The sequence below is a fragment of the Furipterus horrens genome, unplaced genomic scaffold (assembly GCF_987537825.1).
Source record: "Furipterus horrens unplaced genomic scaffold, mFurHor1.1.pri manual_scaffold_1, whole genome shotgun sequence".
NCBI classification, from domain to species: Eukaryota; Metazoa; Chordata; class Mammalia; order Chiroptera; family Furipteridae; genus Furipterus; species Furipterus horrens.
Window position 1 is genome coordinate 131,130,217 of NW_028327171.1, and position 25,290 is coordinate 131,155,506.

General features: G+C 42.6%; 1 protein-coding gene across 1 annotated transcript in view; it reads left to right on the forward strand.

The window, feature by feature from the left end:
- Positions 1 to 25,290, forward strand: part of MGAT5 (alpha-1,6-mannosylglycoprotein 6-beta-N-acetylglucosaminyltransferase) — a 343,102-nt gene that overhangs the window by 305,098 nt on the left and 12,714 nt on the right. The window contains exons 14-16 of the mRNA XM_090279425.1: positions 1,545 to 1,691; positions 14,671 to 14,787; positions 20,674 to 20,748. Coding sequence (XP_090135551.1) covers positions 1,545 to 1,691; positions 14,671 to 14,787; positions 20,674 to 20,748 — 339 coding nt within the window. The remainder of the gene's footprint in view (positions 1 to 1,544; positions 1,692 to 14,670; positions 14,788 to 20,673; positions 20,749 to 25,290) is intronic.

Genomic DNA, 25,290 nt, shown 5'->3' on the forward strand with positions numbered 1-25,290 from the left:
GAGAAATGACCCAGCCAGCAGCTCTGCTGGCCTCTCAAAGCCTCTTTTCTCTTTAATCACCCTGTTCCCTGCCCTCGGGGACGTTTCTGACAGTGTAGCCAGTCCTTGCAAGGTTTCTAGGAAATGAAAGCTTATTTCTCCAAACAACGAAATGGTTAAGTACCCTGTTCTGTGCAAAAGAACATACAGTTATAGGATAGGGAATCTGTCCTAAAGACCGGAGATTTTAGTTTCTTGCCATGGAAAAACCCCTGCAGGGGCTACATAACTCTCCAATATGGCCAGTGTGGGCCATGCTCAATGTTTGGGCCTGGAATTGCATACCCAGCCCATAACATTATGCATCTTCCAGTATTGCTCAGGGAAGCCAGCAACCTGGACTCCGGCCTCTCTAGGCAGAACCATTCTAACTAATCGTTCAATTAAAGCAGCTGCAAAGGCAGGATTGCTGGGGGTTGGGCTGAGGGAAGGAGAATCTAGCATGCAGCCTATCCGATTCTGCAGTATCCTCCCTTCCCTCACCATGCCTGACCTGGCCATTCAGGTGCTCCTCAGTGGGGTGGCAGGAGGAAAGGAGGCCTTGGGGCCCAGTTGTCCTTTGTCACTGATGTGCCTCTGGAGACTGGAGTGAATTCAGAACTGGCTTTTGATGTGGGTAGGGAGAGCTCACATCTCATCAGGTCCAGGCTTGGACCTGCCCATCAGTAACCTCCAGCCCTCCAGCAATGCGAAATATCCTGTGGTGAGGAAATGCAGTGAGGCATTTCTATGAGCTATTTCATTTCTGGACCCAGGAATCAGTGCCGTGGAACCGCAGCAAGTCCCCTTTGTCACAGCTGCTCTTGGCTGCGGTGGCTGCGAGGGTGGTGGTGTGTTTTTGCTGCCATCTATTGTCTGCTGTGGGGAAAGCACATGGTTTGCTTGCTGGAGAAGGAAGCGGGCTTGCCCATTTAAGCAGCTTGGCACCCTGTACCCACTTTGAGGGAAAAATAAAAACCAAGATGTTGGTGTCCCCAAGTGAAAAACCCTATTATTAAAACCTGTGTTTACTGACCTACCATCATTTTAAAGCAGCTCCATTTGAACTGTAATCAAACTACCAAATGACCTTTCTGTCCCTCTGTCCAGCATCACTGAAAGGGCTTATTGTTCCTTTGGTTCAATGAAGAAAACTTCTGTTTAGTTAAGCAAGTGTTTTTCCAACCATGTCTCCTGCTGAGTTACAGAAAAACTATTGTTGGGGCTTGGTTTTTATTGTTGTTTTTATTCTTTTAAGACACCCACTTTCTACCTCCTCAACAGCCCATCCCAACACTTCCTTACTGTTTTAGCAAAGGAGAACAGCCCTGAGCAGCTCCGCGGGCCTTGAAAGGCCCCTGGTCCCAATGTAAGCTGACTTCTCTTTGGCCTATCCCCCGGGGCCTGGGGACCCTGCAGAGCTTCTGAGGCCTCCCAAAGGAATGGAGCACAAAGTAGCCGCCTTGGAGCCAGGGACCCCAGTTCTGATCTATGTGCTTACATGTGGTGTGCTTTTCTTCTTACAGTTGTTTGTTGGGCTTGGGTTCCCTTATGAGGGCCCAGCTCCCCTGGAGGCCATTGCAAATGGATGTGCTTTTCTGAATCCCAAGTTCAACCCACCCAAAAGCAGCAAAAACACAGACTTTTTCATTGGCAAACCAACTCTGAGAGAGGTAAGCGTCTCTTAAAATCCTTTTACTTTCAGTAACCTGATGGTAGCTGTTTACTGAGTGCTAGGAGCCCATTTAAGCGAATAGCCTTGGACAGCAGGTTTTACCAACTTCACTTAACACAGGTGGGTGGGAGGAGGGTGTGCAGGGGCTCAGGGAGGAAGGACATGATGACATTTCTTAGCTAGATAGTGGCAGAGCCAGGATTTGAGTCTATTTCTGCCCCTCCACAAAGTGGCATTTTTAAGAGGATTTTACTTATTTATTTTTAGAGATAGGGAAAAGGGAGAAAGAGAGGGAGAGAAACATCAATGTGAGAGAAACATCAATCCGTTGCCTCTTGCACATGCCCTGACTGGCGACCAAACTGCAGCTCAGGCATGTGCCTAACCAGGAATTGAACCTGGCGATGTTTTGCTTTGTGGGATGATGCCCAGCCAACTGAGCCACACAAGTCAATACAAAGTGTAGAATTTTCTTCACTCTGCCCCAACTCTGTCTTCATTCAAACAGATATCCCCAGCTGAATGAGTTGAACTCTGATTTTCTGAATGTTTAGAGTTATGTAATAAGGAAGTCAACTGGTTACCAGATATTTTTGAAGGACCCACTCTCCATGATGAGTTGTGGGGTCCTTGAAGAAACATCAGCCTTGAGGAACAGGATGGATCATGGGTGACTGAAGTAATGTGCCTGGTATGTTAGCCCACCATCAGCAGGCACCACCCTGAGAAGTAACCCTGCCATTGCTCAAGCTGTTTGCAGAAGCTTTATTTGAATTGCCTTCAGAGATCGTCTTGAAAACCCACAGTGGGTAATAATGAATCAGCATTGGAGGCAGTCCAGTTTGATTTGGGGCAATAGACAGAAGTCCTTTAGAGCATATGGGGGATCAAGCTGGGGGTTTGTCTGGTCAGGAACAGGTATGTGCAAGAAATCAGGAGATGGGTTTTTTAAAATTATTATTACTCCGATGTAGGGGGAGGAAGCCTCTGAGTCTCAGCATCATCATTGTGCCCTTGTCCTTCGCGCCTTCTCCTGGGTGTTACACTGCTGGGCAGCCCTCCCATGACAAGCAGCCTATAGCAGCGCTGTTAAAGCATACATTCTTCGATTCTGCTACTTCTAAACACTTTTGGGTCAATTCTCCTGACCTCTCTCCCAACTACATAAAATTCATTGTCCGTATTATTCTTTCTTGATTAGATTAGCTATCTTACCAATTTATAGAGTTGTTCATTTTGAGAATTCTTTTACTTGACCCTCCCAATCATTGCTGAAATGGCCAAAGGAGATGGAGGAAGAGCAGCGAGATCCACAGATTATCCTCAAAAAGCTGAACTTGTGGCCCAGATAACCTTGGACAAGGGTTCACTGTATGTGTTTAATTGGTTGCTTTTTCTTCTGATAATGTAAGAAATTTGAATTCTTCATTTCGGAAGTTGTTTGTTTTGGGGAGATCATTCCTCAGCAGCACCCAGTGCCCGTGTGCAGTTTGGCACTGAAGAGCTTATTGCTATGAGCAATGTTCAAGATTTTGCTGCGTATGTTTTCTTCTAGCATTTTTATGGTTTTGGGTCTAACATTTAAGTCTTTGTCCATTTTGAATGCTTTCTTGTGTGTGGTGCAAGAAGGTGGTCTAGTTTTATTTTTCTGCATATATCTGTCCAATTTTCCCAACACAATTTATTGAATAAACTTTTTAGCGCATTGTATGTGCTTACTTCCTCTGCCAGATATTAATTGACTGTAAAGTGTTGGTTTACTTATGGGCTCTCTATTCTGTTCCATTGATCTATGTGTCTGTTTTTGTGCCAGTACCAGGCTGTTTTGATTACTATGTCCCTGTAGTAAAATTTGATATTTGGTAGCATGACTCCTCCAACTTTGTTCTTCTTTCTCAGGATTGCTATTGCTATGCAGAGCCTTTGTGATTCCATATAAATTTTTGAAATATTTGTTCTAGTTCTGTGAAATAAGTCATTGGGATCTTGATAGGAATTAACATTGAACCTATACATTGCTTTGGGTAGTATGGACATTTTAATGATGTTAATTCTTCCTATCTGTGAATATGATACATGCTTCCACTTATTTGTATTTTCTTCAGTTTCTTTTTTCAGTGTCTTATAATTTTTTTGTGTACAGGTTCTTTAACATCCTTGGTTAGGTTTATTCCTAGGTATTTCATTCTTTTCGAAGCAATTGTGAATGGGATTATTTTCCTAATTTCCCTTTCTGTTAGGTCGTTATTGGCATATAAAAATGCAACTGCTTTCTGGATATTAATTTTGTATCCTGCTACTTTGCTGAATTCATTTATCAGTTCTAGTAGTTTCTTGGTAGAATCTTTGGGGTTCTCAATGTACAAGTATCATGTCATCTGCAAGTAAAGACAGTTTTACTTCTTCCTTTCCAATTTTTATTTCTTTTTGTCTGATTGCTGTGGCTAGGACTTCTAGTACTGTGTTGAATAAGAAAGGTGAAAGCGGAAATCCCTGTTTTATTCTGATCTTAAGGGGAGTACTTGTAGTTTTTGCACGTTGAGTATGATGCTGGCAATGGGGTTGTCATATATGATCTTTGTTATGTTTAGCTATGTTCCCTATACCCACTTTGTTGAGAATTTTTATCATAAATGGGTGCTGGATTTTATCAAATGCTTTTTCTGCATCTATTGATATGATCATGTGATTTTTATCCTTCATTTTGTTTATGTGGTGAATCACATTTATTGATTTGAAAATATTATACCAAAATTGCATTCCCAGAATAAATCCCACTTGATCATGGTATATGATCTTTTTGTAGCATTGCTGTATTTGGTTTGCTAATACTTCTATTGAGGATTTTAGTATCTGTTCATCAGGAATGTTAGCCTATCATTTTCTTTCTTTAGAGTGTCCTTATCTGGTTTTGGAATTAGGATAATGCTGGCATCATAAAATGAGCTTGGGAGTCTTCCCTCCTCTTTAATTCTTTGAAATAACTTTGAGAAGGAGAGGTGTTACTTATTGGAATATTTGGTAAAATTCATCTGTGAAGACATCTGGTCCAGGGCTTTTGTTTGTTGGGAGTTTTCTGATTACTGCTTCAGCTTCACTAGGTGTAATCTGTTTATTCAGATTCTCTGATTCTTCCTTATTTAATTTTGGAGAATTATATGTTTCTAGGAATTTATCCATTTCATCCAGGTTGTCCAGTTTGTTGGCATATAGTTGTTCATAATATTTTCTTACAATCCTTTGTATTTCTTTGGTGTCACTTGTTATTTCTCCTCTTCCATTTCTGATTTTTGTTTTATTTGGGTCCTCTTTTTCTTGATGAGGCTGGTTAAAGTTTGTCAATCTTGTTTATATCTTTAAAGAACCAGCTCTTTGAATCATTGATCTTTTGTGTCATTTTTTAGACCATATTTTATTTCTGCTCTGATCTTTATTATTTCTTTCCTTCTACCCACTTAGGGCTTCTTTTTTATTTTTTCTTCAAGTTCCTTTAAGTGTAAAGTTGGAATGTTTGATATTTTTTCTTATTTTTTTGAGATAGGCCTGTAATGCCACGAATTTCCCTCTTGGGAGTGCTTTCCCAGTGTCCCACGGATGTTTGGATTGTTGTTTCCTCATTTTCATTTGTTTCAAGGTATCTTTTGATTTCTTCCTTGATCTCACTGTTGACCCATTCATTATTTAATAACATGTTATTTAGCATGTCTTTGCATGTTTTTCAATGTTCTTCTTGTGATTGATTTCTAGTTTCATAGCATTGTGGTCAGAGAATATGCTTAATATGATTTCAGTCTTCTTAAATTTATTGAGACTTGTTTTGTGTCCTAACGTGGTCTAGCCTAAAAAGCATTCCATGTGCACTTGAAAAATATGTATATTCTGCTGCTTGGAGGTGAAGTGCTCTGAAGATACCAGTCAAATCCATTTGATCTAGTGTGTCATTTAAGGCTGCTGTCTCCTTGTTCATTTTCTGCCTGGAAGATCTATCCATTGAAGTCAATGAGGTGTTAAAATCTGTGACTACGATTGTATTTCTGTTGCTCTCTCCCTTTATGTCATCAAGATTTGCTTTACTCATTTAGGTGCTCCTTTGTTGGGTGCATAAATGTTTACTAGGATTATAACCTCTTGTTGGATTGTTCCCTTTATCCTTAGGTAGTATCCCTCTTTGTCTTGGTTTTAAAGTTTAATTTGTTGGACATAAGTACTGCTATGGCAATTCTTTTTTTCTTTTCCATTTGCATGAAATATCTTTCCAGCCCTTTACTTTTAGTCTGTGCGTATCTTTCAGTCTGAGACAGGTCTCTTGGAAGCAGCATATATATGAATCTTGTTTTCTTATCCATTCAGCTACCCTATGTCTTTTGGTTGGGACATTTAAGCCATTTACATTTACATTTAAGGTGATTATTGTTAGATATATATGTAGTACCATTTTATTGTTAGACTGTTTTCCTCCCCCCCCCCCCTTTCTTTTTTTCTTCTTCTTAAAGCAAGCCCTTTATCATTTGTTGCAGTACTGGTTTGGTGTTAACTCCTTTAGCTTTTTCTTGTCTTGGAAGCTCCTTATTTCTCCTTCCCATTTTAAATGATAGCCTTGCTGGGTGAAGTAGCCTTGGTTGTAGGCCCTTGCTTTTCATCACCTTGAATATTTCATGCCACTCCCTTCTAGCCTGAAATACTTCTGTTGAGTAATCAGATGCTAGTCTAATTGGTGCTTCCTTGTAAGTAACTACTGGCTTTTCTCTGGCAGTTTTTAGGATTCTCTCCTTGTCTTTAAGCCTTGTCATTTTAATTATTATGTGTCTCAGGGTAGGCCTCATTGTATCCAACTTGTTTGGGACTCTCTGAGCTTCCTGGACTTGTATGTCTTTTTCCTTCACCAAATTAGGGAAGTTCTCAGTCATTATTTCTTCAAATAGGTTCTTGATCACTTGCTCACTCTTCTCTTTCTGGGATTCCCATGATGCAAATGTTGTTACGCTTTGTATTGTCCAAAATGTTTCTTAAGGTCTCTTCTTTTTTTTTCCTTTTTTTGTTCTTTTTTCTTTTTGCTGCTCTGCCTGGGTGTTCTTCTCGACTTTGTTTTCCAAATAACTGATTCGACCCTCTGCTTCATCTAACCTACTGTTTGTTCCTTCCAGTGTATTATTTATTTCAGATATTGCATTCTTTATTTCTGACTCTTTTTTTTTTTTCTTATGGTTTCTATGTATTTTTCATGCTGTGGGGTATCCTTATAACCATTAGTCTAAACTCTCTATCTGATAAATTGCTTGCCTCCATTTTATCTAGTTCTTCATCTGGAGAATTCCCTTGTGCTTTCATTTGGCATCTGTTTCTTTGTCTTCCCATTTTGTCTGCTTCTTTGTTGAATTAATCAGTTGTTAAACTAATCCAGCTATAATCAGGAGCTCAGCTTAAACTCCAGAGGGTGGGGCAGAGTAAATAATTCCTGAGACTCGGCTCTTGCTTCCTCTCATGCTGATGCCTCTTGGAGGGGAGTACTCTGCCTGAGAAGGATGGCCTCTGCCATATGGGGAATGACTCAGTACAGGGATCCTGGTGACTGTTCCCTCAGTTCTCACCAACCCCAGACTCCTCAAGTGTCTCTAGTCCACTTTGCCCCTCCCTTTGCTGGATGCCAAGGTCAGTGGCTGCAGACAGAATTTTGTTCATTGGCCCTTTAAGAAACTTGCTGCTTCTCCAGCCATCTCTCCCTGGAAGACAAAAACTCTGCTGCTTTTCACAGCTGGATGTTATCTGGGTTCCTTTCTGGCTGTGGTGCTGTAAGCTGGGGATCCCAGCTCATGGTTTAGATCACACACTTCTCAGGGAGAACCCGACAACCACTGAAATATCCCTCCGTAACCTCAGCTGCTGCCCATGGGAGCCCAGCCAGCCCTCTCTTGCCTCCTCGGCACTTCCTACCGGTCTCATTGTGGTGAAGTAGTTTCTTCTGTCTGTCCGTGGTTATAGGCTTCTCTCCAGCTAGTGTTCAGTTGGTTATTCAGGATGATTTCTCTACAATTTAGTTGTAGTTCCAGATTGGCCCTGGGAGGAGGTTAGTGCAGCTTCCACTTACTCCTCCATCATGTCAGATATCATGACTTTATTTAAATGCCTAAAAGCAAATAATCCATCTCTTTTCTTACTGTAGTTTCTATTTAACAGCCTTTGAGGAATGATTAATCAAAAGTATCATAGACTATGTAGGCAACTGGCACTTTTTGTTAGTGATAATTCTAAAATTTTGATGACACTTTGTTATAAGTGAATACTTTTTCTGGAAAAAAAACAAAGTAGGACAATTAAACACAATCTATTTCCCAGTGAATTGCATAATATTACATAGGCCAAATCAGCCAGTATGAAGTTACTGAGAAAAGTATGATTATTGTTTTCTATTAGTTGTTACCATTACTAATGTACTTTTTGTTGAGATCATGGAGGGTTTTCATTCTTCCTGACTTAGAAAGAGGATAGGAATTGGAGCTGTCCCCTAGGCATTTGGTTCCTCCTGTTCCTTCATATGATTGAGACTAGTTAAAAGGGTACTGTGGGGTCCTTTCAACCACTGCTCAGCAAGTGACCTCACACAGATGACTCCCTGGGTCCTGGGTTCCCATGGCAGGGCCAGGATGCAGAAGGTCAGTTAACAGATGTACAGTGTGCCCTACAGGGTCCATGGTACTAGTTGCCACATTTCGGGGAACTTGTTAAGACACATCTCCTATTTTCTAGGAGCTCAGAATTTGATATGGAAGAGTGGTAAGGCATAAAGAAATTAAGTAGATTAAGGAGGGAAGTTAACTTGGAATTGTGCCAGGTGGAGAATGTGCTGAGTTAACTGAGAAGGGATGGTGGAGGAACTGTGCCTTTAAGGAATAGAAGGAAAGTGGGGTTTTAAGCTTCAGGAGCATGAATGTTGATAAGTTGGAAGGAAACCCCAAGATCACATCACTTTATGCAGAAGGGCAGGTTCTATCTGATGTTAATCTCCTCCTCTGCTGGAGACAATCCAGAGAGCGGACTGGGAGCCAGCAACATCACTTGTTTTTTTTTTGTTGTTGTTGTTGTTTGTTTGTTTGTTGTAGAGAATTTTTTAGTTTATTTCATGTGCACGCATGTGCATGTTCTCTCTCTCTGGAGCACACCACACCTTTCTCCCTCTTCTTCTGTCAAGGTGCTTACCTTTGCTCTCTGTCTCTCCTAAGCTCTGAGGGCCCTTCTTTTGTCTTTGTAACTTGTTTCCTGAGCCCACACAGCCCAGCTAGCTTACTTTCTACCTTTGTGACTTTTTTTTTAAGTATATTTTATTGATTATGTTGTTACAGTAGTCCAAATATTTTTCCCTTTGCTCCTCTCTGCCCAGTACTGCCCTTCTCTCCAGCAATCCCGCCCCGCTTAGTTCATGTCCATGGGTCGTGCATATAAGTTCTTTGGCTTCACCTTTTACTATATTATTCTCAACTTCCCCCTGTCTATTTTGTACCAACCAATTATGCTTCTTAATCCCTGCACCATTTCCCCATTTCTCCCCCTCCTCCCTCCCAGCTGATAACCCTCTGAATGATCCCCGTACCTATGATTCTGTTCCTATTCTGGTTTGCTTAGTTGGATTTTGTTCTTATTTTTTAGATTTAGTTGTTGATAGTTGTGTTTGTTACCATTTTAGTGTTCATACTTTTGATTTTCTTCTTAAATAAGTCCCCTTAACATTTCATATAATAGTGGCTTGGTGATGATGAAGTCTTTTAGCTTTACCTTGTCTGGGAAGCACTGTCTGCCCTTCCATTCTAAATTATAGCTTTGCTGGATAGAGTAATCTTGGTTGTGGGTCCTTGCTTTTTATCACATTGAATACTTTTTACCAGTCCCTTCTTGCCTGCAAAGTTTCTTTTGAGAAATCAGCTGAATCTTATAGTCACCCCTTTGTAGGTAACACTGCTTTTCTCTTGCAGCTGTTAAGCTTCTCTCTTTATCATTCACCTTTGGCATTTTAATTATGATGTGCCTTGGTGTGGTCCTCCTTGGGTCTAGCTTGTTTGGGACTCTCTGTGCTTCCTGGACTTACTTGTATGTCTATTTCCTTTGCCAAATTTGGGAAGTTTTTCTTCCTTATTGTTTAACATAAGCTTTGAATTTCTTGCTCTTCTCCTTCTGGCGCCCCTATGATTTGGATGTTGGCATGTTTAAAGCTGTCTCAGAGGTTCCTAAGCCTCTCCTCATTTTTTTCAATTCTTGTTTCCTCATTCTGTACTGGTTGACTGTTTTTTTCTTCATTATGTTCCAAAACATTGATTTGAACCCCAGTTTCCTTCCCTTCACCATCAGTTTTGTGTGGATTTTCCTTTGTTTCATTTAGCATAGTTTTTACTTCTTCCCTTATGTATTTGCCATACTTAAGCATATCTCTCAAGCCTGTGAGCATCTTTATCACCAGTGTTTTGAACTCAGCATCTGTTAGGTTGGCTATCGCCTCCTCACTTAGTTCTCCCACTGGAGCCTTCATCCGTTTCCCCTTTTGGGCCATACTTCTCTGTCTCCTCATTTTGACAGGCTCCTGTGTTTGTTTTCTTCTGTGTCTTAGGTAGAGCTTTCACACCTGTTATGTTGTAAGGGGCGGAGCCTTAGGTATTTGTCAGTACAGGGCGATCTGTTTCACCACGTTGTGACCCTATATGTGAGAGACAGGTCTGAGAGGGAACAATGCCTCTTGCCCAGCACCCACTCCTTTTCCAGGCATTTCTCCCACTTCCGTTTGGGACTGGAGCCTCTCTAGCTGTTGCCTGACCATAGTTCCCAGACTACCTGGGTCTGCGGATGTTCTAGGACCCTGTGGGCCCTTTAAACAAGCTGACTCTACTGAGAGACCAGCAGTTTCTGCCTCCGCCCCAACCCCCACTGGTTTATACAGTCAGAAGTGATGAGGCTTTATTTTCCCCAGCGCTAGGACCATGAGCTGTGTGGTCAATTCTGGTGCTGGGAGGGCTCCCTGGGTGTCCCTCCCTAGTTTTTAAAATGTGAGACCGTCCTTTCTGTTGGTCTGCCATTGCTGCTGCTGCTGCCGCTGCTGCCACTGCTTCTGCCACCGCCACCACCACACCACATCCTCTCCACCCCAGCTCCGCCCCTCCTACCTGTCTGAATGAGTATTTCTTCTTTATTTCTTTGTTTGTTGGGCTTCCATGCAGCTTGATTTTCTGGAATTTCTGGTTGTCTCTAGTTTTGAGGTAGTTGTATTCCTTCTTAATTGTGGAGGGAGACCCAGCAAGTCTCTCGAGGCCTCCATCTTGGCCGGAAGTCACATCACATAGTTTTGAAAGGAGCCAGTGAACTTGACTTCATGGCCAGGTGGGCCACCCGACTCTTCTCTTTTAGTTTTCAAAGCCAAAAATGTCCCTAACCAAATATGCTTTTAATTGGGAAATAGGTAGCAACTGTTCTACAGATTTATAAGGGTCAAAAGTCCCTAGAAAGTATCCTTTTTTTCCTCAGCAAATAGAAGAATTTTAACTGAAGTGTATATAATTAATAGCTATCTTTTTGTGCTCATGCTAGTCTTTCAAGTTAAGTAACAGTTGATCCATATAAATTGCATATATGTCTCTTCTTTGCCTTCATTTGAAGAGAAGAAAATGACTAGATTTCTCTTTGTTTTTAGAAAACAAAAACATTTTGTCTTTATTTTTTACATTGAAACAATTTTTAAAACCACAGTGTACACTGAGGGGAACAAATTCTGTAATGCCATAAGTAATGTGGTTGGTTCAAGTTATACTTTAAATGTAGTATAAATTGGATTTTTATCTTTATATTGGGAAAACATATTAGTAGGTTCTTGATCATTATCATGACATCTTAGAAACCATTAGAATTCTCTGGCTTTGAAATTGTTGCTGTTGTTTTATTTTTCCCCCATAAAGAGAATTTATGTCCTCCTTGGAGATTTAATAGCTGCTCTGAAGTAATGTCTCATATTTAATAAGATTTTCATTACTTTTACAAACTATACTCCAGTAAGTTTACTGATTGATAGATAAGGACGTAGCTCAGATCAGACAGTTCTCAATAAATTAACAAGATGGAACATAACATTCAGGGTGGAGGGGGGAATAATGAATCACAAAATGCCTTACTCATAAAATTAAGTAACCTCAGTAAATGTAAATGAATAAAATGTAATGGATCAGCATTTTTTATTTTCCAAGAATTTAAAAACAACCTTATAAATAAGTGTGGACCTCATAAAGGGTAGGGGAGAGAGCCTGCTGGTGTGTAAGTGGCTAAATAGTGACATTCATGTCAACTTTTGCCCTGATTCCATTGTAAGAATTAATTATGTAGTTTGTTCTCCAGGCCACAAAATTAACATGATGTGACATTTGCTTATCTTTAGAAAAGGTCTAATAACAGGCATAAATTCAGCATGGGGTTTTTTTACATTGGCAAGTTTTAAGAGAGTGATTAAAAGGCTGCTGTTTATTTACATTGAACTTTGTTTGTTCTTGCCGGAAGAACCCACTAACATCCCTTAACGGTTGTCATCTTCCTTTCTGTCTAAAGCTAGCACGTTGTTGAAGGATCTAGATCTGAATTTGCTGAGCTACTTTTTAGTTGTGTGATCTTGGGGAATTGTAACCCTCTCTAAACTTCAGAATCCTCATTGATACCCAGGAAACCTGACAAATAATGCATCTGCAGGTGATTAGCACAGTACCTGGCCTGGCTAGGGACTTCACTGATACGTGTTGAACCTAAAATGTGTGCTGAGGGAAACAAGTGATGTTTCCATACCTCCGTGAGCCTCTGGGCATTCTATAGGTTCTATTACTAGCCAGGAGTTTGAGCAGAAGAGGAGGTTAGTTGCCTGTCAGAAGGAAGGAGAACCGAACAGGCTAGCAAGGGCCGTGACTGGCAGAAAAGGCAGGAAGGAGGAAAGTCCAGGGTACCTGCACCTCAGAATCACGTGGTTTTCCCAATAGGGTGCCAGTGAAGGCTTAGAGCTAAGACTTAGTAACTTACATGCCCTGAGTAGTGCATACACACCATCTGTGTGGTAGGATACAGAGAACAGTGACATGAGCAAGATGGAGAGGTGCCAGTTCAATCATCCAGTCCTCTGTGTATATTGGGGTCTGAACTAAAGCAAGAGCCATCTTGGCCTCTAAAGCAAGGGCGTCAACCCTACCAGACCCAATGCCTCCTTTTATTACAGGAATAATATAACACCTAGTTTTCTCTCCTGAAATGAAATTTGTAAATAATATACCCTGCCTACATATGTCATTTCAATAAAGAATGATTCTCTAACTGTAATATGAGAGAAATAAAAGCAAAATGATTTACAATAAGGTAATGCATATTTCAGTATATATGTAAGTGAAGAAATACTAATCTGCACCAAAGAACTATGCTGGAAGACGTCATAATGTCTTTTTCCTCTTTCCAATGAATAAGTTTGTATTTAAAAGGAATAAAACATGCAGTTGAATCTGATCAGGTCTTTTTTGCTTATAATTGACATGAAAGAGGAGCTAATTAAAAAATGCCTCTATATACACACATGTGAGTATATATGCAGTCACATTAATGGGGTAGCTACAAATATAGACCCATTTGGGTATGTTGCACTGGAGAGCGAATAATCTGAGTGGCGTTGACTTTGCTGCCATTTTTCTGAAATGGTAACAGCTTATTGGTGACATTCCAAATAAAACATAGTACAGACATCCCTTGATTTATGTGGCAATTATGTTGCTAGCAAATTCAGTGCATATTAAAACTGTACCAAAGTGTTAGAGCCTGTACTCCCCCAGAAAAGCACAGCAGGGTGTGCAGAGGCTGCATGGGAAGCATGCAGTGCTGTGCTGTGCAGGACTGGTGTTGACATCCTTAGTCTCACCCCACCCATGAAGGGTAGCACCCCTAGTGTTCGTGAGAACTGAAAATGCTCTCACCAATGCCCAGAATGCTCCCTTCACATCATAGCCTTCATGGGATAGAAACACATTTGAGGGGTAAAGTTAGCTGTCTAAAAGAAAGGGCTCTTCAAGAACTGAGACTTACCAGTGTTCATACTGGGTTTCTTTGACCTCCGTTTCTTCTTAAAGTAAAACTATCTTTAGATCAAACACTGACTTTCCTTGCTTTTCTGAATCTAGATTGTCTTCATAAATATTACGGCTTCATTGTTATGCTAATGATTGTTCAGGAAACCATTCCAAAATTTCCCGGTTTTCTGGTAGCATTATTTCTCTTTCTGTCACCTTTTCTATGTGCCATTACTCATCCTACTATGACTTTAAAGCCTTTATTGTAATTTTCCTATGCTTACCTGCCTATCCTGACTTTTAACATATACAAGTTTGATCTGGGTGATTTCAGAGCTGGGATATGATGGAGGGTAGTAAATCTTCATTATTTCTTGGTGTGATATCCTGCACATGTCCTGGTTATGACATTCTAACTCCTCTTCTTTCTAAATAGGTCTGTCTTACAGCCTCAGGCAAGGCCATGGCCCACATGCCACCCATCCTGGGACCTCCAGGGGCCCCTCCAAAGTCCTGAGGTCCCATCTCAAAGAGGCCAGGATAGCCCCGGGCATCTGTCTTTTAAACCATCCCACATGAACTTGTTGGGCATCCAGGCAGGCGCTGCCTCAGTTTTCTTATCCATACCTGTTCATGCCATGCCTGTGCATACAGATGGTTCTGGGTGGGCCCAAGAAATGTCCCACTGGGTCAAAAAAAAAATGTGGAGGTATCACTATTTTCTTGTTATCTGCTAATAGTTTGCTTAGGAGGTTTTGATAGTCAAGGAAGGACAAAAAATGTATCTTTTTACTTATGTAAGGACAACTTGGTACCATAAAAAGCTTAACACTTCATCCAGCACAGAAGAGTTTTTTTTTTGTTTTGTTTTGTTTTTTAAGTGTGTGTGGAATTGAGGTGTTTTGCCTTTTCTTTTTTTAGCTGACATCTCAGCATCCTTATGCTGAAGTTTTCATCGGCCAGCCACACGTCTGGACTGTTGACCTCGGCAATCAGGACGAAGTTGAGGCTGCAGTGAAAGCAATTCTAAATCAGAAGGTTCTTTCTTTTATTTCATTTTCCCCGATTTATAATGTGAACTGAAAAGTGTGGGTGTATCACAGGCCCTTTGTTTGAGTGATTAAAACATTTCCATGTCAGCTTAACTCTGGTATCAGAAAATAGCCAAGCCATGGGACTTGACCTGGGGATTTTGTGGGTGTTCTGTGAAATGGGAACAGAGCTGGTTTCCAGATGTGTGCATAGTTCTGTAAACCCTTTAACCTGACTCCCAGACCCCAGACATAGTAGTAGGAGCTTGAATTATATTACTCACTTCAGGGACCTAATTATGTAGCCCCCACAAAAACCCAAAAAGATAGACGTGATCTTCTAAAAAAAAAGAAAGTGAGGATAAGGAATATTTAAGGGAATACTGGGATGTGCTTTTATATTGCATCCTTTTATTTGGCTTTTCTACCTAAACATTTTCTACAATTTTGTACAAGTAACCAACCTCTCTAGACTCTCTGGACCAATTCAGCAGACATTTATTAAGCACCAGCTGCACACCGAGCACCCTCTGAGCCACTCTAGGGCAAACTGACTTCCATAAACCTGGTTGAGGCTGGCTCCGTGCCTGTAGGAAGCTTACCACCAAGTAGAAGTGGGTTAAGTTATCCTCTCTCTCCCAACCCCAGGACTGTCTTGGACTCTGTTGGGTGTACCTTTCCCCTCCACTCATCCTACCAGCGCACTTTTTACATCCCGTTGTAAGTCGTTAAGAGAAACAGTGGAGGCGTGGTTGTGAAGGCAGACCAGTATCTGACAGTTTGGGTTTGGGTTCCAGCTCTACTAGCATCATCCCCTCAGGCAGCCACCTAACCTTTGAGTCTCAGTTTCCTCATTTCTAATGTAGGCTAATATTATGTACTTTTGAGGGCAGTTGTGAGGATTTAATGAGATAATGACCACAAAGAGCTTACATGTACTATCTACTATGTGGTATATGGTTAGTTAATACTATTAAGCCAATAATAGTCGTCGTCAGCAGCCGTCCGTCTCGAGAGACAATGGTGTAGCTTCTTAAGAGTCTATCTGCACCGCCGAGAATGGCTGTGCAGTCCGACTTGGGAGTGACACGGTATCTGTCTCCTCCCGTGTTGAATCGACATCTTGCGATGCCGCTGGAGTGTCCTCTCCAGTGAAGCTGAAGCTACAGAGCCTGGGCAGGGTGATATGGAGGGTCTGCTGTTGCCCATGCAGCAGACCCCCCCTCTCTTCGCAGCTGAAGGGTCCAAGGGGAAAGACAGAGTCAATACAGCTTGGCTTCAGGTGCGCCGCAGGAGTTGCCGGTGATGACTACAACGTCAAACCGCCTTAGGGACTCCGGCTCCGGATTTTCTGTCGGGGTTTACTCCCTTAGCCTTTCCCCTGAAGAGGTATGCCGCAAGGCAGCGGAGGTTTTTTGGAGTCAGAGTTTTCCTTCTCTAGCCAATAATAGTATTACGTATATAAGAATATACTATTCTTATTTTTGTCATTGATAGTCTGGATTTCCACTAGACTCTAAGAACAAGGGCAGTGAATATATCTATGTAACTTTTTGTATTCTCAAAACCCAGCATAGTGATTTCCCTAATGGATGGAGAGAGAGAGGAAGAGTTTGCAGAATGTTCAGTGCCAGTAACAACATGCAAAAGATTGAGGAGTGTTAGTTGGGATAGACTTTCTGGAAATTGCAGCATTGAATTAACTTTTATAGGATGAGTAGGAATTTGCAAAGGTAAACTGAGAAGGAGCCCAGGAGGGCATGGGTTCCAGGCCCAGTGTGAGTACAGGGAAAAGCATGAATCCTGGGAGGACTAGCCACTGACACATGTAAAAGGCCACCTTTCCCCTTTGAGAAATGAAACGTGTGTGGTGTGGCCCACTGAAATGCCAGTTCCAACTCACTCAAAACACCTGCCGGGGAACAGGGCACAGCTACGTGTCACCATGTTCTGCCTCCTTTGAAGAGGGTCTGGTTGTTGATTTTTGGTGTAACTTCCCAGAGCTTCCCATTAATGACAGACAATGTCAATCCCGATCTTAACAGTTTAGGGCAGAAGTTCCCCAGACCTCTGGTGGCCAAGCCAGGAGAGTGCCAAGTGGAGTGTGTACCACTCCATCAAAGTATCCCCCACACATCTAAAGCTTCCCCACCGGGAAGTCATTCCTGTGGAGATTGAAGGCCTTTCTTCTTTCTTGAGGCTTCTAGTTCCTTAGTGTATTAGTTTCTTGGGACTGCCATAACAAAGAACCATAAACTTGGTGGCTTAAACAACAGAAGTTTATTCTCTCACAATTTTAGAGGCTAGAAGTCTGAAATGAAGACGTCAGCTGGACCATGGTCCCTTCTTTGTGTCTTCCACCTTCTGGTGGCTCAGGTGCTCTTGACTTTCAGCTGCAACACTTTAACCTCTATCTTCATCTCACATGGCAGTCTCCCTATATGTGTGTGTGTCTGTCTGTCTGTCTTCACTTCTTATAAAAACATCAGTCATATTGGACTAAGACCCATTCAAATCCACTATGACCTCATCTTAATTTGATTACATCTACAAAGACCCTATTTCCAAATAAGATCACGTTCACAGGTACCGGAAGTTAGGACTTTATCATATCTTTTTAGGGGACTCCATACAACCCACCTACTTAGTTAGGTGTATATCCCCTTTAAGAACCTACTTAGTTAAGTGTATATCCCCTTTAAGAGGAGAAATGTAAAAGCTAATATAAAGGTAGAAAACCTTGGATCATGGAGTCCAAAAACTTTTTCAGTAATAGATCCCTTTGGTCAAACAAAAGTCAAATGGGAATGCCTGATACATAAGCACTAAGAATGGGGCACTGTGTTCTACCTGATCACTCCTACAGGATGCAGGCTCTGTCCATTCCATGGAAACTTTAGTGCTCCACACTCATCAGCTTTTTTTCACCTTATTCCAAAAACTATAAAACTTATAAACTTATTTAAAAAGCTATAAAACTTATTTAAAAAGTCATTACTGTAAAATGGTAGCTGATAGGTAGAACCTCTTTCTAAACATCTAGAATTTTTCTATATACCCTTATGAGCCTTATCCCTTTTTACCCTTCAGTTGAAAAGATTAAGATTTAAGGAAATTAATTAATTTCCTCAAGATCATGTAATTCATAAATAGTAAAACCTGGATTGATACCTAGATCTTTTTTATTAGTTTGTTAAGATAATACAAAAGATGAAAGGAAAAAAACAAATATGAAATGAAGTAAAGGGAAAAATAAGAAGAAGAAAGAGATGAAGAAGTAAGGAATGAGATTAATACAAAAACTATTGTCATTAAAATCCTTACACTTGTAAGAAATGAGTCAGAAATCTGGTGTCAAGCTTTAATTTACAAGATTTAAATTACACAACAATAAAAAAAAGCAAGAAAATATGACCTATCATTAAGAGAGGAAACCATGAATAAAACCAGACTTGTTCCTAAAGAACTGTCATGCAGAAAACTCTCTCTCTCTCTCTCTCTCTCTCTCTCTCTCTCTCTCTTTCTCTCTCTCTCTCTCTCTCTCTCTCTCTCTCTCTCTCTCTCTCTCTCTTTCTCTCTCTCTCTCTCACACACACACACACACACATGCCTCCGAACTGCACAACAGCTTCCACCTCCCCGAAGCTGGGTATGGCTCTTGCTCCTGTCCACAGCAGGACAGCTCATGCAACTCAGTGGCAGAGGTAGCTTAAGAATACAATTTCATTTTTTTGCTTTCCCTTTATGGGAAAATTGTTTGGCTTTGTATCTTTTAAAACAGTGGACTGGGCCACAGAGCAATAAATGAGTCAGCCCTCCTTTGGTTAAACTGAGTTTGGTTGCTAGGACGACACAGGAAGAACCATTTTTCCGTATTACATTGAGCCCTTTGAACTAATTCACTTCCATTGCTAATGGATACCCTTTGGAATATGTGGCAGGAATGGCCCACGAGTATTCTGCCTGCTTACCACCGCATGACTGGATCTGCTGTCTCATGACAGATGACCACTGATATTTGTTTATGTCACTGTAGAAATTCTACTTGTCTCCCTGTAAATGAGCCCAATATGCCAAGTCCTCTGTTATAGATAGTTTTTTTGTTGTTGTTTGTTTGTTTGTTTCTTCTGTGAACCTTTGAAAAAAGACATATCTCTAGGCTGGTTATAGAAAGCTTCTGTAATCATCATCCACTGACTGAATGTATAAATGACCTTCCAAAGAAAAGAAAAGATTTACATTTGGTATGAAGGGCTGTGTCTGGGTTAGAGAGGACACAGTAAGTGCAAAAGCACAAGTTCAGAACAGGGAAGTCAGTTTTTTCAAAGTACTATTTTGAATTCTTCAGGAGTGAATGATCATCTAGGAACAGAATGACCTCTGTTCTTGCAGAATAATCATGCCCTGATATGATAATACTTAACACTCACCCTCTTTTAGCTCTGTGTGGATGGATGTGGCAGAGAAAGCAAGATACAGCTTGTGTGATGTACCATCTAGTCATATGTTCGAAGATATGTTATGAAATTAGCAATCATGGTTTAGGGTTTAAAATGTAGTGTGTAAATCAACACACACAAAAAAAGTAGAGGATGCCTTGAGGCTAACTGCTTATGTGCCCGCAGAAGAATGTCTTCTCTATCAGTTGTCCAATTTTCAGCTCATAGATGTTTTGTCCGGTTCTCTACCCTGTAGTCTCAAGATAGCCAAATATAAACATCAGAGGGAGAGGGTGAAGGTGCCCCTCTCTCCTATCGCTGACAGTGCTGTCAGGCTCTTGGACGCCATAACATGCTGGTTTGCCGATGGTTTTCTGCCAAGTGAAATTTCCATTTCATGTTGGTAATGCTAGCTGGCTGCCCCAGAAACACGGGCTTCATTATGCTGGCGCGAGCCCTGTGCAGCAGAGATCAAACTCACATTTCTTCCCCTTCCTCCATGTGTCACGGTATTATTCATATTGCCTCCCCACCCCAACAAAGCCCCCTCTCAGTCTCTGGCTACCCTGAAAGGTAGTCTAGGCTCCTTAGAGTAGAGATGTCAAGGCTTTGTGGAAATCCAGTGAACCTCCTCCCAGCCTTGTCTCTCAGCCTCCGTGATTCTGAGCTCTACCGTCCTGCAGTCTTCTTTGGTGTCTAATTTCACATTGCACACTCTACATGGAATACCTTCCGCATCCTGGCTTGCTGGGATCACAGCTGACCTTAACAGTCAACAGCATGAATATAAGTCTGCTTTGACCTCCCAGCCTCCCAGGGTCCTCTGCCTGAACTCTTTGTGGTGCTTTATCACTCTGTTTTCTCATCACATATTATAGCTTTCAGTACATTTCAGTCTCACTTACAAAAATAGAACAAGGCTTTTGTCATCGTCATGGGTCCTTAAACCACTCATCATGTGCCTTTCTCAGAGCAGTGAGCACGCATTCATTCAACAGATGCTTGGGTAATTGCTGTGTTCTTACATGTGCCACACTGCTCAGCACTGACAGGCAAAGAGCCGTGGACGCCGTCCCAGGGGGCTTACCTTCTAAAAGTGATTCTCCCCACCTTTTGCTGAATGCCTACTCTGTGCTAGACACTGAACTAAAACACTTTATTTATCCCCCCCCCCATGTAATCTTCACAACTTCAAAGAGGTAAGTTTCTCAGATCACCATTTTCCACATGAAAATCTGAGGCTCAGAGATGGTAGGTAATTGGCTCACGATCCCACAGTTAGTAAGGGGCAGTGAGGTTGTGCACCCAGGTGTCTTGACTTCCAGGTTCATAGTTGTAGCCCCGCACAAGGCTGACTACAGGTATTGGCATCTGAGTGTGAATGAGTCAGTGGAGGACCGGGTAAGTGTCACATATGCCTTGTCTTCTTGTGAAACCATATTCTGTTTCCTCAGATTGAGCCATACATGCCATATGAATTCACATGTGAGGGGATGCTGCAGAGAATCAACGCTTTCATTGAAAACCAGGTAAGGTTCTTCAGAGTCCATCTGTCTTGGCTACATCCTGCTGCTCTCTGTTACCCAAGAGGACGCTCATGAATAGTTAAGAGCTCACCAGGCTTTTATGGTTATTTTCCTGATTTGAAAGACTCCAGAAGTTGAATTATGACTTGATGGAATTCTAAAGCGTGCCCTGTCATGGTCCCTCAGGGGAGTCAGTCTGTCCTTGGGGGAAGAATGTTCTTTATGACTGCGGCAGGCCAAATAGAAACTTATGGGAGAAACTGGATGGTCAAGATGAAAACCTGCCTTCACTGGGTTCTGAAAGGCATCAGAAAGACTTGGGGGATGGGACAGCGAGATGGCTCTTTGGTCCTACCTGATACTCTTCCCTCACCCTAAGAAAGGCGGCACTGAGCCCTGTGCTTCCTAAGCATGTCTTTCATATATGTTCTCTAATTCCAAATATGTCAGGACTTTTCAAACATCTTTTAAAATAGGACCCCTTTTCAAGTGAAACTTTACATGAAACCTAAGTATATAAAACAGATAAAAGCAGAATTTGATTTCCAAAGCAGGGGAGGGTTCTGTAAGTCCCATGACCCCATCAGAGTGTGGATACCCTGGCTCGTGCTCATGGAAATAAAAGCCAAGAGTGTCATTGCCACCATTTATAACACTTTAATTCCTTAGGCTTCAAAAGCAACACAGCTGGAAATAGCCAGGCTGAGAACCCCTGTGGGTAGGGGAGTATGAACGCTTTGACCAGATTCCAGAAATAAGGGGCTCCCTTAAAGGGTAAAGCAGAGCGTCTTGGGGTGATCAAGAAATTGTTACACAATAAGGGATGAGGAATGTGCAGACTAAAATAGAAATGGAATGTTGAAAATATAAGTAGACATAGATCATAGGCCAATATAGGTTTCAAAGGAAAGATTTGAGTTGACAGACGGGCGAGCAGTGGACAGCCCCGGGCGCTGCTGTTGGAGAGCGAGGGGGAGCCGTGGGGCGGAGGCTTCAGGGTGACGGTCTCATACTCTGATTTTTTCGGCCACAGGATGGCACATTCAGCAGCCAGCCACCTGGGTTCCAGTCCCACCATCATGACTTTCTGGTTGTATGACTTGGGTGTGTCACTGAGCCTCTCTGTGCCTTAGTTTCCATTCCAATGAAATAAGGTTAATACTAGAACCACAGAGGGCTGGTGTGAGGGTTGGATGACGTGCTTATAACAGGGCGGGCATGTAATGCTTAATAAATGCAAACTAGTATGTTGATTCGTCGGCAGCCGTCCGTCTCGAGAGACAATGGTGTAGCTTCTTAAGAGTCTATCTGCACCGCCGAGAATGGCTGTGCAGTCCGATTCGGGAGTGACACGGTATCTGTCTCCTCCCGTGTTGAATCGACATCTTGCGATGACGCTGGAGTGTCCTCTCCAGTGGAGCTGAAGCTACAGAGCCTGGGCAGGGTGATATGGAGGGTCTGCTGTTGCCCATGCAGCAGACCCCCCCTCTCTTCGCAGCTGAAGAGTCCAAGGGAAAGACGGAGTCAATACAGCTTGGCTTCAGGTGTGCCGCAGGAGTTGCCGGTGTTGACTACAACGTCAAACCGCCTTAGGGACTCCGGCTCCAGATTTTCTGTCGGGGTTTACTCCCTTAGCCTTTCCCCTGAAGAGGTATGCCGCAAGGCAGCGGAGGTTTTTTTGGAGTCAGAGTTTTCCTTCTCTGATGTGCCCTGACTGGAAGATCGAACCAGCGACACTTAGCTCGCAGGCCGACGCTCAATCCACTGAGCCAAACCAGCCAGGGTTTATGTTGATTACCTAATGTATAATATTGTATTATATTCTTACATAAGCATATTTTATTATTATATATTATACAGTACTACTCATCAGACTTTACCATGAAAGCTAAGCATTTGAATTATTATCATTCAGTTTTTGTATGACACCTAAATTAAGAATGACAGTGGCATCATTCTCACTCTAGCAGCCAATTCACCTACAGACTTCATTCCAATGTGTATTGGGCTCATCACAGCGCATCATCTAATTCTCAGGTAATCCTGGGAGGTGGCAGTAATAACCCCATTCTCTGGATGGTAGAACTCAGGCTCACAGTCACAGGACTCACAAGCCCTGGAATTGTGGTTTGATGCTGGCTGGTCTGAGCCCAGGCCTGCTCCAAGGGCATTGCTGGGCTAGGCCGCGGCAGGGGGCCCAGAGCTATGCTTCTCATCTTCTTTTACCTCAAGGAGCTGCTGGTCCTTCCTGAACGTGCAGGCTGCTGTGACCTCTGGCAGTGAGTGTTAAGACACAGCCCTGATGACCATCACGGGAGGCCGTTTGCGGTTTTACTAGGATCCTTGCCGCTGCTGCCAAAACCCACCTCCTCCTTTCCTGTCTCCACTTCCTCTCAGGGAAAAGGGTTACCCACCACCACGAGTAAAAAGACCCTTTATCAAGTTTATTTGAAAGCTTTTATTTCTTTCTTTCCTGGGACTCTTGGATCCCAGCCAATCCTTAAAAGTTCTTATGTGGCCCATTCTCTGTAAATCTATTACTTAACTTCCTTTCAGACAGGAAGGTTGTGCACCCCAAACAGACCTTGCTAAATGCTACATAATGCAGGGGCCATGCCCATCTTGTTCACCTCTAAATACCATGTGCCTAGCCCACTGCCTGGCACATAGTAGATGCACAGTAACTACCAGTTGAAGGAATGAAGAAGTGGGTGAGAGGGTGAGTGAGCACATGTGTTTTGGTTTTGTGTGTGTGTGTACCAGGAAGCTCATCTTGGACCTTATGATTGGAAAACATCACTAAAACATTCTAATGAAAGCATGCTAATGAGACTTCCCTTTCCCACCACCTCCTCATTGTAGACTTCTCTGCGGACCTCCCTTTCCTGCTTGCTGTTCATGCATTCATCTGCTCAGTAACTATGTATCAGCTGTGTGCTATGGACTGTGCTGGGAGCTGGGAAAGAAAAGGACTTGCCCTTGTCCTTAGGTAGCTTCAAGTGTCACAGAGAAGCCAGTCAAGTCCACAGGCAAAGCCACTGGTGTAGGTTACAACCTGTAATAGGGATGTGACCAGGGTGCTTTGGATCTCATAGCTGGGCCTGCAGGGTGGAGTAGGGGAGGGAAGGGGGGTCTGTCCTGAAGCATTTACAGGAGATGAGTCTTGAAGGCACACTGGGAGCATGGTGAACTATTGGAAGTTTAGCTATGACTGAAGAGAGAGACAATGTGAGGGGATGAGGCCAGAAGAGGAGACTGATCATAAAGTGATGCTGATGCTCAGGGGGAGAATTCAGCTTTGGTTGTGGGACAGCAGGAAGCTAAAGAAAGAAAGGTTTCAGGCAGGGTGAGGGCAGTGATGCTGTCTGAGTGGTGTTTTAGAAAAATTATTCTAGGAATCTTCTAGGTATTTCTTACTAAACATTCTCCCAGTGCTGCAAAAAGAACAATAAAGGGACCCATTTTGAGTTTATCCGAGGCCTCTGTGGAGGTTTTTCATTGATGCCATAATGTTTCCCCAACTCCGTGAGGAAGACAGGAAGCCAGAACTCTGTGGCTGGCAGATGGGGCTTCTACCTCTAACAGTGCCTCCAGGCCACAGTGGTTTGGAGCTTTGGGTGTTCGATATTTTTGCAGCCAGAGGGATATCTTCAAAGAGCAGTGAGACTGGAGAGAGGGGTGTTTCTGGTTTGAACAGGAAAGCCTCAAGCTCTGAAGAGGTGGTAACACCTCAAGCTTCCCGCAGCAGCAGCGGCTCTAATTAGGCTGATCTCTGCCTTCAAGTCCTCCCTGTGATCTACAAGAGGAACAAGGAAGCTTTCATGCCAGAACCCTTTCAGTGGCGTCCATCACACTCAGCTCACCAAGGCAGCGGGAGCCAGAGGAGGCCAATTGGCAGCAATTGCGAAAGCCCCAGGCTTCAATGTGCAGCTGAGTGGTTGACGGCAGGAAGCCTGCCTCCTACCCCGCCAGCCCAGCGGGAGCACCCAACCAGAGTCTGGGCTTCAGGAAAACCACTTGCGTTGTTCCTTTAAGGTCCTTGCCTCCCTTTTCCTGTACTAAAAAATACTGATTTGGGTTGCAGGCTCCTTTAAATCCTCTCTCTAAATGAGGTCCTCTCTCCAGCAGGAGGGGTTGGGGCAAGGCACAACTCCCCTGTGGTCTAGGATCAGGAGTACCATTCTTCCCTAGCCTGAGTGGGCCCAGGCCTGCTGAGTTTCTCCTTCTGCATTTCTTGGAAAAGACTTGGGTATTGGCCTCAGGCCAGAGAGTATATAGCAGGTTCTTTTAAAGGAATGGCAATTGGGAATGCTCAGATTGATTTCTGAAAACCATACCTATGTTCTTCAACCCTATTTTCTACTTCTGATATAGACCTTATAAATATGGAGGGTGATTGTGCTCATACTGTTTGACAAAGAGCTGTTAATTCACATGAAAAGCATTCTGGAGATGAGGGAAAAACGAGTTAATTCGAGGAGCCACTGTGGAATCAGCCTTAGTTCCAGGAAAATCAGCTCATCTTGAACTCCTTGGGGAGTAACA